Below are 11,891 nucleotides of genomic sequence, written 5' to 3' on the forward strand. Positions count from 1 at the left end.
GGTTGTTGCTACGGTTCTTCTTCTACGTTTCGACGTTTGTCCGGCTCGGAGGACTGGATTGTAGATGAGTTTTGGGACTGCATCGTTATGTGTGTGCTGTTCTGTTATTAGATTATCGGCACACACCACACACAATATGATCTTAACTGTTTAATGCCTGATTTTTTTCTCTTCACGTGTGAGGTCTCGAACTGATAAAAAATCTCATAAGAGGAGCTGACTCCTCAGGACCTAATAGAATAGCCTATATAAATTATGTAATTATCTAATATATAAACATTAATGATAATATAAATGAATGGGATATAAATAAAATACATTTGCTTTCATATACCTGACAGTTATCTAATAACACACATGCATATTCAAAACATATGGAGCAACATGAACAGTTGCATAAACGCATTTTATCCAAAGTAACAAATTTAGCTAGCTGACTAATTGAGTCAATATTTTCCCTCTTTCTACATCTGCTTTGGCCAACACCAGAGAGAAATGTGATAAATGCTGCGTACGCTCTCTAGCAAGTTGCTAATGCCTTGTTTGCCGTGTTTGCTGTTAAATAATTATAGATTATTCATGTGAGCTAAAAAAAAAGGTTCCTTCATTAATAAACATTGAACTGATTAGGTAAACAAGACTAAAAGTTAAAGCTAAAACGTTCAAGTTTTTAAAACATTCAGATGGCTAAAAATTAGCCTTAGGCCTTGGCACAGACACTATAGACAGTTTCTCATGTAGCTTTATATTCTGAATACAAACATGTGCATAGTGTCAACAGCCAAGATGTCTATTCATGATTTTGAAAAAAAGCCTGAATATGACCTAGCTGTGGAGATAAAATGCAGAATAAGAGCAGGACTCAGGAGGCATGGATCTTTCAATAAGAACTGAAGACCCGCTTGAAAAAGAGATCTTTTCTGAGCCCAGTAACCCGAACACACATTGGAGTTGTGATAAAATCATTGAGAATAAAAAACTCCAGAAATAGTTTGACAGCTTAACTAACCATTTCCAGAACAAGCCAGACAGATATCTGACTCAGTTCTACGAAGTTAAAAGACCTGATGCAGTCTGAACCAAGTCCCTGCCAAGTTAAACTCAATCTGGAGCTGCTCTTTACTAAATGATGATTTAGATAATTTTGTAGACAACTGGAAAATGAAGATATGCGTTGTAAAGGATTTATTTACAGACATGACTTTGTGCCTGCCTGCTTGTGAGGACAGTAGCTGCACGGCAACAAATTATCAAGAGAAACAACAAGGTGGTTAGATGTCAATTAGATTTTTCATAGTTCAAATTATTCACAATTCTCATTAAATTATTTCCCATCAATCAAATTGTTTCAACATTTACACAAGTTTAACTTAAATAAAAAGCATTTTAATAAAGCTTTGCTGTCATACTGCGCAGACAAATACAAGCTTACATTTTTGTATTTCAGTACCAAATTCCAAGGCTTTGCTTTCAAAACATGAATGTATTAAGCTGTTTCTGGTACAAACCAATTCACATTGTCCCAGTTTTTCTGTCCAACTGGAAAACACATGTGGCCTACCGAAAGAATCAGGTGCAAAATAAAAGTAAAAGCTTGTCATTTTAGCCAGAAAATGTGAACTACACATGAACTTCCTTCTTCATTGTCGTGGTAAAAGGTGACATTACTGAGAGTTTATGTCCCATCTGAAAAACTGAAAACAACATTTGCACAAACTGTTATTAAACAGATTATGAAAAGCAAACTGCTGCTTTTGTTCTCTCTTAAATGTTTAAGAGTGAAAAATCCTTAACATCCAGTCTTCATTGGCATTTTTATTGATAATTAACTATTTGTAAAGGCAAAACAAACGTATAGAGTGACTGTGTTTGCTGAAATTAATCCAGCTTTTTTTCAGTGTGTGAAGACAGAAGTGTGCTGCTCAGTCAAACCACACTCGGACATGTGGTTATGCATCAGTTTGAACCCTCTTGGGCACAAAAAGTGCTTTTACACTTTGGCTTAAATAAAAGCAATTACTGTTTTTAAATAGTGCATATAGTTTTTGTCTTTTTTTTATGGTAAGTAGATGTTAATTATGTCATAGCTCCATGTTTTTTCTCAAAACCCAATCCTGAGCTGCAAGTTGACTGCAGAGCTTCTGCATTACAGTGATCCATCCTGCACGTGTCAGGACGCCCTCTCCAGTTCACAAAAACTGCTCTTTCTGTTGGGCTTGTTGAGCAGAGCTGAGACCTGGGCTGAGTTGAGGTTCTCTTTGCACTTTTCTTCAAGGCTCTCTGCTCCAGCACAGTCCAGCTCTTGCTCTTCACACCGTAAATGATGGGCCTGTGGGATTTCAGTCTGTTTTAGGGCTTGCAGTGTTCACAGCCCAATGTGGGGACAGTGGGAGATGACAACTGACAAAGGGGTGTGAGATACCACCATCAGACCACCCCCGACAGGAGAGATGTGAGTAGGGCAGCAGTAGGAGTGTTTACTGCTGCTGCTGCTGCTGCAGGTGTTTTGCTCAGTGAAAAGGTCAATGCTGAGTCCATTTGCCTTGAGTCTGATGGAGTCTCTGATGCTGCTGTGAACAGAGTTACGCTCACTACTGCTGCTCTCTAATGTGTGTTGCTGGCCCAAAATGTGCCGCCGGATAATCTTACGGAAGGTTTGCCGAAATTCCCGGATGCGGTATGCGTAAATGAAGGGGTTGACCACAGAGTTAGCGTGAGAGAGGATGATGGCTACGTACATAATCCAGAGGGGAGGACGAGGGCACTGAGGACAGAAGAGGGTGAAGCAGTTGATGATGTGTAGAGGCAGCCAGCAGACGACAAACAGGCCAACAATGATGGCCAGAGACTTTGCAGCCTGGACTTCTTTTTGCAAAGTGGAGCGTGATTTCTCTCCATGAACTGCTTTCACTTCAATCAGCTTCAGCTGATGGCGTGCTGCCATGAAGATGCACAGGTAGATGGCCAGCATCATTAGTAGAGGGATTAAAACACAGGCAAAAAAGTTGAAGTACACCATATACTTCATGTCCACCACAGCTTCAAACAGGCACTTCATCAGGCCGGGCGGGCAGGTGTTGTTGGTGTTCTCAATGCTTTTTGACATTTTGTGCCAGCCCATCATGGGGGTCAGACCGATGATGATGGAAAGAGCCCAGCAGATGGCAATGATGCCTCGAGCTCGCTGGCCTGTCACCAAACTGTTATACCTGAGAAGACAGTACAAACATAAACCATCAGCTACTCTTAAGGGTTTGTTTCCTAAAAGTACATCACAATACAATGTATGGTGCCCCCTTTGATTTATCATTACTGATTGCTCCATATACATGCTCTCATTCTGTAGCTGAAAAGACCAAGAAACCCACATAGGGTTGCACAAAGGAAGGAGTCTATTTTAAGTTAGCTTGTTGTGCAGTGTGGGAGAGCAGCTGAGATATTTGGCTTGTTTTTGTCACATTCTTGAGATGTTAAAGTGCAAAGGTTAATGCTGCAAAAACAACCCTCCCCCCATCCCATAAGGGATGCAAAAAAAATGATGCAAAGAAACCCTCACGAACAGTATCTTCGGCAGGAGGAAGAGTCTGTGTGAAAACAGTCTGTCTGGGTCTGTGACACAGGAAGGCTGAGCAGCTCAACGCATCCCTGAGGTCAGGTTGAACATTCGAGTGTAAAGCCACAACATGAGCTACAGTATCACTGCTGATCAGGCTGTCAGTGGATCACAGGTCTGCAGACACACTGTTTTTGGCAGATTTGAGAGCTAAATAGCAAATCTGACAGTGTTTTTTCAGTAAACTAAGGTCAGGTTACACAAAGGGATATGAGAGGATTACACAGTCTGTATAAGCAATTAGAGCAATATTTATCTGATTACTCCAGGGGGGACATGGCCCTATGGGAGATGCCATTTCTAGATATACTAATTCAGCCAAGACTTTCTGGCACTAATGTGCTGTCTATAGAGACAGAAATTAAATGAGAGTCATTACTGTGAAACCTCTGCCACCCAGAGCTATGAAACACATGAGACTGAACCGAGAAAAGAAAACAACTGTGGCAGATTTTAAATTGTCTCTCTTTTTTAAGATGATAAAGCATGGCCCTTTCTATCCCCAAACCTTTTTTTCTTTTTTTTTGCACAGTTGGATTTTTTTGATATACAAATAAAGTTAGAGATGTTTGTAATCATTACACTGCAGTATAAAGCTGGTTTCAGTTTGTTAATACTAAGAAAGTATCAAAACACTCAAACCACAACTCAGATTCAGAAAGAAATTAAAAACACATTGAGATGTTTTGTTAGGTTATAATATCACAGCTATATAGCCATGCCTCAGTAACGGTCCACAGCAGATGCCTCAGCCCTGATCATTATCTCTTATTTTACACCACTTTTTCTGACTCAAAAAAAACTGTCTTAGCTTGTTGCAAAGAACAGCATATGTTATGTTGTTTGCTGCAAGACTGATCACACCAGTTGTCATGGAGACTTGTTCATTTAAGGAAGTAAAATTTATATATATTTAGAAATATCCCAGTGGTCACCGTATGTGACTAGCATTACTGTTTGTTTGCTTTGCTCTTTCTCACTCTGAGCACATTTACAGTAAAGCTGGATATGTATAAACTCTTATTTCTGTTGTCAAAGCATTATGTTGAATGAAACAAGACCCGCTTGGACTACATGCTAAATACACGTCACATCAGAAGCTTTTTCCTGATACGACTGACTGCAGCTGTATTATATGTGAAATGGTTAAAAGCAAAACAATATCCTTATTAAATCATATCTACAGCCTGGTCACAAAAACCAAAAAAAACATCTTGCTTGTGAGGACAGTAGGAAAGCGTATAATCACCATTAAACTGCACATCTAATGACTCTGTAATGTGGTGCTGCACTTGTGGCTACAAAAAAGGGCACAGCTCACGTTTATTTTACAGAAACACATGTTTATGTGACCATAATGTAATTTTCAGGCACTGAACACTGACAGCTGGCACTTGTGGACAAAAGTAGATTAAACTGAAAGATATTTACTGACAGTGAGACAACAGTTAACTTAACTTACATGGTCAAATAAAATGTGAGGTGGTGGTAGCTACTGGACCAGTAAGTTGTAGTGCTCAGAGGACAGTGGGTAAACACACTTCTAGTGGCAATGGGAAACAATTAAATCCATATGTTTTAGTTTGTTGTCCAAGATTAGAAAAGAAAATGTTTAAATTGAATAATTTTTGTATAAACATAGCACAACTCTCCTTCTTGGAGATGGCTGAGCATCCCTGGCAAAGACAAGAAAGCTACAGACCTTCTCCCGTAAAAGACTGAACAGCAGTTCAGCAGCTTACATTAAAACATATAACCATACAAAAGGAGCTAAAACCAAGAAAGCTCTTATCAACAGCTTATAACACATAATAAGTAAGTTATAAGCCATTAAATATAGGTGAACTTTTCCTCCTTGGAAAAAGCTGCATCCCTAGTGGTCTGTCCTTCGGGTTACTGACCTCAGTGGTATCTTGATTGCGATGTAGCGGTCTATAGCAATGGCCAGCAAGCTGAAGATGGAGCTCTGTGTGAGAACCAGCACAAAGCATGCAATAAATAGGCAGCCATAGAAGTTGGAGCAGAAGCCGGTGCTGATGACGATGGCAAAGGGAATGGCTAAGACGCCCACGGCAATGTCCGCCACAGCCAGCGACACCACAAAGAAGTTGGTGATGCTCTGCAGATTACTGTTGAGGCAAACAGCCCAGCAGACCAATACATTGCCCAGCACAGAGAACACGGCTATCAACAGCTCCAGGACAATATAGAGGACGGAGGCGGCGGGGTCGTCTGGCATGGTGAAACAAGTGGTGAGGTCACGGATGAGGACGGAGGAAACCTCTCAACGTCCATAGCTGCAGCCTGCCAGCTGCTGAGCCTCCTCACTTCTGGTGCCTCCCCAAACATCCACCAGATTCCACAAATAGAAGGTTCTTCACGTGTGCTCAGCTCAAGCAGCTGAAAAGCAGGTTCACTCAGCTTCAGACTGGGCTGTCATCACTCCTGACTCCACATGCATGACTCCTGGAAAAAGCTCCTCTGCTGTCCTTTCCCATCAGCTCCTTCCGTCAGCGTTGTTTCCCATGAACTCCTTGAAGAGCTGAGATGATGCCAGCGGCGTGCAGCCCTGGAACATTACGTTGCTGGAGATGGAGAGGAGCAGAAGAGAAGTAAAAAGGAGGAAACACTATTACAACAAAGAAAGTGACTTTAAACATGATCAGACATGCCTTTAAGCCAGACAGAAGTCAGGAAAAAAAACTGTTTACATTTTAATTATGTACGAAAACATTAAATTAATTTAGATTTGTATTTCATTTTCTTCATATGTCTTAAATGTTTAACAAAGCAGTATTTAGATGGGCAAATATTTCCAAAAGCATCAGCATCTTTGATGCTACGATTAAAGTGATAAATTAACCCATATTAGTTTGCATTTTTAGCCATGTCAGTGCTCCGTTTTGTGGGATTTTTGGTTGCTGTGCTTCTACAAACAGTTCCTCTTGACCCTTCAGAGAAGCAGTGGAAGAGCAGTTTACATAGGCCTCACTACTGTGGAGCATGCACATAGCAGAACTATATTCAGGAAATAAGGATAAGACTGGAAGCTTCAAAAGAAGATGCTGAGACTGTTTTGAAAATGTGAAGTATTTTTTATTGTGGGTTGTTTGAAGTGGACTGGGAGACGTAAAGGCCATCAGAACTTATTTAATTTGTGTTTTTGTGTCTGTTCAAGATTCAGCTTCTCAACATGAGAAATTTCAGAGAAAATTTAAAGTGAGCAAGACCACACCATCATTTGATTATGTTGCCAGAGCAACCAGTTAAATCTGATCAAAAAGAAAAGTCATACAAAAGAAATCCAAGTCCCCATCTGGATAGGTGTCTGTATCAAGCTAATAAAGCAACAAAGGAGATTTCTGAATGTCCTGAAACTAGTTAAGAACTGGTTAACGACACATTAAAACTGAGAAGGATAGTTATGGACCATCATCTTTAAGGGAGAAATGGGGGTCTGAGGAATTTCTGGAAGAATCATGTGGGGAAATCACTTAAATTGTTGCTGAAATTCAATCAAATAAAATCAACAGCAGAATTCACAGCAGTATTTAAAAGCGATAGTAAGCTCACGTCCACACAAACAAGATGAAGGGAATTCAAGATATTGGGATAAAGTAGCAGTGTAGCCTGAAGACAACCGTGTATCTGTCTGGTTGATAAAGCTGATAAAGAAAAACAGAGCACTGGACTCTGAATCAATGGAAGGTCATGTTGTATAATAAGTCTAGATTCACCCCATTTCAGGGTAAGAAAAGTCGATGAAGTGTTGCACCCATCATGCGTAGTACCTCTTTAGTAGACTTGATCATTACTTTCTAGAACTATCATTTTAATTTTGATGTCTTTACTGTGACTTCTTGTCCATCAAACGATTTATTTTTAAATAGTGCTGTTTGGTCAAAAAGCGTCAAAAGGTTAAGAGTCCACATACATTTAAGATCTCCTGGTATGAAACAGTGGGGCTGCATTGTGGTACAGTGGTTAGCACCACTGCCTCACAGTAAGAAGGTTCCTGGTTTGAGCCTCGGTTGGGGGGGAGGGGTTCGAGCGAGTTTGCATGATCTCCCCGTGTTTCTCTGACTACTCTGGCTTCCGCCCACAGTCCAAACACATGCATAGGTTAACCGATTACTTTAAATTCTTCCTAGGAGTGAGTGTGAGTGGTTGTTTGTCCCTGTGATGGTGTTACGGCTGCCTGTCATTTCACTAATTACCCTCTCATTTTGCATGGAAATGCCTGTGTGCCATCACCCATCGGAGACTGGTTATGCTCTACACACCTTGCTTCCTGCTTGCTGAGGATTGGCTCCATGCACCACATCTCTGCCTTCACCCCGTTGATTGGATAATTGCCGGGCCAATCATCATCACTACAGCCACAGGATGGAGGAAATAAAAGCCAAGCTGTGGGTTCTCTGGCAACTGTTGGCACAGACAGTCTGCCCTTGGCTTGAGAACGTTGGTTGTGATCGTGTGTTTTGCTTGATGGTTTTGTGCTTAGAAGATTCCCCACAGTGTTAAAACTGTTTGGGCTTTTGTGTTCTTCTTCTGTGGTTTACTGATAGTCTTGATTTCTGTTTGTGGTAAGTCTTAAAGCCCTTTTGGTTTCTCCCTTAGTTATGTTTTGTTATCTTAGTGGTAAAAGTAGAGTGTTGGGCTAGTTTAGGTTTGTAGTTGTTTATAGTATTTCTTTTGGTTAAATTTTAGATATTGGAGCTGCTTCACCTTTTGTTACTATATAGAAGATTACTTGGCCAGTTTTTGTTCACCTTTTTTGGTTATTTTCGGTTTTACTTTTTACTGGCTTGTTTTGAGTTAATTTTAGAAAATAGCTGTTATACTGGTTTCTTGAGTTAAGCAGCTTCGCTAACCCCAACACGTGATTCAGCACCATTTGTCTTTGTATTTATCCTCATTCCCACTTGTCTCAATAAATTCTGTTATCTCCCGGTTTAACATCTGTCCACAATTCTCATTCTTTTGTTACGCCCATCATACCCTGTACGGGGTCGTAACAGATGGACTGGCGACCTGTCCAGCTGGGATAGGCTATGGAGTTACATCAGTTGGACAGATCAAGGTTCAGGACTGAATCTGGATAAATGACCTGGATTTTCCATAAATCTTTTTTTTTTTTTTTTTTATCTTCCCTGATGGCTTGGACACTTGGACATATTCCGAGGTGGCTTTCTGGGCAGAATTTGCGACAGAGTGGCTCAGGACGTATAAGAGACCATTTTCACTTTAACTCCAGTGAGAATCTCTGGGGAAAAACTGACTCAACAGCCAGACTCGCCCATCATTAAGAAAGGATGTTGGCAAAAAAAAGGGGTCTAACGACTTTTTTTTTATTTTTATTTCCATTTTTAAGTGTGTGAATAGAAAGATGTAATAAAAACAAAGGATGGAGCTCAGTATACAGAAGAGGGGCTGTAATAATAAACAGTCATTTCATAAAGGAGACCCTGGTTTATATCCTCTTCAGGACTAATTTTGCTTCACTTTTTCACCCGTTTGCTCATATTTAGGCATCAAATCTACTTAGCCAGGTTTCGGAAAACAAAACACAAAATTACCCCTCTCACAAGACTAAATTTTCTCCCATCCCATCTGTTGCGTAATGACACACAAGACACATTATAGGGATTTAAAAAAAAGGAAAAAATCCCAATTATTGTCCATCTGCTATAATAGAGCTATTTGGATTTTATTATAAAATTTGAATTTACCACAAGGCAACGCTGATAGGATCACTACCAATAGTAGATGAACGTCACATGAATAACTTTGTTACACCTCTGCTGGCTCAGTCAGTAGGACTTCTGGTGTTGTCTCAATGAGTGAATGAGGTTATGATTCCTGGATATTTGTAAGGCATCGGCCACAACAGTACCAGCAAACAGAAAGCTGCTGTTCCTGTGAAGCTGAATTCCCTCAGAGGGAATCTTTCTTGAGGTTACATTTAGTTTTCAGTAATAACAGCTGCGCTGGAACACAAAGGTCTTTACTCTCCCAGTCCGACTTTTCCCTGTGGGTGGGATGAGACTATTTTATTCCTTCTAAAGACTTTTTTATTTATACTGTTGATGTTATCAGTTTTGTTCCCCCTTTTATTCTATTAGAAAAAAAAATATTAGGTTTTTATTGGCTTTGCTTTCTGATAAGTCTGTTTTAATACAGCTATGAATTATAATGATTTATGCAACAGCAGCATGACACAAAAATCCCAGAGGAAGATAACGGGAATCATGAATCTCTGAAAACTACAGCAAAGATTCTCCCATGATAGCCTGTAGTATCCTACAGTAACAAGCTGTCCTAAAATGGAATTATGAAACAAAGCAGAGAAACTCCAGGGATTAATAGTGAGACAGGGTGAAGCGGAGTCTCACCTAAAAGAGCAGACTTTGGTTCCCATCAGTTTCTTTAGGTCTGGAGGTTTGCTTACATGTTGATATTAGAAAGCATCTTTCAATCCTTTCTAGTGATAAAAGTTGTGTTGGACTGCAGTGACACTGCACATGAATGTCTTCTGAGTGTGCACTTTGTCAAATGAAATTACAGGCAGCAGTTGTGGTAAAATTAACCTTTAGTAGCTAATAAAGAAATCTAAAATATCTAAAAGTGGACGAATAAGAGCTGAAAAACAGCTAATAGAGAACTGAGAGTTAAAGTGGATAAACACCTGTTAAAAGAAAATTACCAATAAATGGTACCATTTAATACCCTTAAAACCAAACTCTGGCAACAATTATATAATAATGGTTTTGGAGGATGATTTATATATATATATATATATATATATATATATATATATATAAACATTTTATGTAAAAGCCCAGCATTGTGGTCTGGTTGTGGTATCCATAATATTGATATTTGGATCGATCTGCCCAGCCCTTCCAGACAGCTCAAGTCAGAGGAGAGTCATTATTGAAGAAAGTGAAGTCTGGACACCAGAAAAAGGAGAGGAAAAAACAGGGTAAGAAAATGAAGTGAGGGGCAGCTGCTTTTTAGAGAAGAGAGGTGAGCAGCATCTTGACTAACACAGTTTATTCTGATATCAGCAGGATTCATTTGGGGACAACAGACAGATTCAATCACAAATAGATAAACTGTCAATATCTCAATAACTTGTCATGTGTAGTTGTGTTGGTCTGATATCTAAATGAACAGTATGATGGAGAGGACTGTTTAGGAACGACAATATTTAATGGTTGACTCGTGGCTCAGACACTTCTTTTCTCTTTATGCCCCTCTGTATTAACAACCTTATTAGAGAACAGCATGTTATGCAATGACTACTTAAAACGGAGCAGGGGCGAACAAGACGAGTTTAGAGAAGGTCAAATTAAGTTTACTTGTAAAAATTACAGTGGATTTTAGTTATATTCTGTATATATGTGTATATATCGTTAATTATTTGCTAAGTCGTATTTTAAGGTTTTATAGGCAGTGATGCACTATTTAACTTTCACCAAAAAAGGCCTCCTATTATAGCTATAATACACGCATAAACTCAGATGGTAAAAATAATAAAAGACAAAATAATCACATTAGCTCGATTAAAAGAATTGTAGTTGTAGGTTATGGGTGACGCCTATGAGTTGTTTGAGGCCGGTAGATTAAAAAAATGTCAAATTCAGTGGCTGTGACTCACATTAACAAGCCGACCCTGAAAGCAGCAGTTATGTAGCTACTGACTTTTTCCTAAACTCCCGCCTGGCTTTGTTCTCACAGGTGAGGGTACCTAAGACTGTGCGGAGGGACACCTTGTACACTTCTAGCGCGTGCTTTCAGATGCTTCACGCGGCGCTTTTTATGGTCATTGCGCTCTTCTGATTCTCATTAAACCTCATCAACCAAACCAACTCCGCACAAATCAGAAAAGGCGGTTTTAGTTTTAGTGATGCTTAGATGACATAATTAAATTTTTAAGGACTTACCTTCTCTCCTGTTCTCCTGATATCCAAACTTAATTTGGTTAAAATAAAAACAGCAAACAGATCTAAAATAATTTTAAAAACACGCTTCATCCACTTGTAAGCAACAAAAGCGAGAGACGACGTTTAGGTTTCCTGTGCTGCTCTGCATCACATGCCACCCGTCTGCGTTCAGGAAACACCACGATTGACGAGGTCTGATCAGCGTTTCCGGATCCACGTGCGGTAGTAACACCCCTGCTCTAGTGAATGACTTGAGACAGATGATACTAGCGTCTTTCCTCTCCCCTCCCTAACAAAATACTGTCCCTGTTTTCTCTCCACAGGAAGAT

The 11,891-nt window shown here is 39.8% G+C and overlaps 1 protein-coding gene across 1 annotated transcript; it reads right to left on the reverse strand.

The window, feature by feature from the left end:
* Window positions 1–860: 860 nt before the first annotated feature.
* adora2aa (adenosine A2a receptor a) lies at window positions 861–11,811 on the reverse strand. Its single transcript, XM_041998381.1, has 3 exons — window positions 11,563–11,811; window positions 5,515–6,198; window positions 861–3,209 (listed from the first exon to the last, which is right to left on the reverse strand). Exons 2-3 carry the CDS (start codon window positions 5,850–5,852, stop codon window positions 2,366–2,368), a joined length of 1,182 nt encoding a protein of 393 aa, XP_041854315.1. The 5' UTR covers window positions 5,853–6,198; window positions 11,563–11,811; the 3' UTR covers window positions 861–2,365.
* Window positions 11,812–11,891: the final 80 nt, after the last annotated feature.

The sequence above is a fragment of the Melanotaenia boesemani genome, chromosome 11 (assembly GCF_017639745.1).
Source record: "Melanotaenia boesemani isolate fMelBoe1 chromosome 11, fMelBoe1.pri, whole genome shotgun sequence".
Taxonomy (NCBI): Eukaryota; Metazoa; Chordata; class Actinopteri; order Atheriniformes; family Melanotaeniidae; genus Melanotaenia; species Melanotaenia boesemani.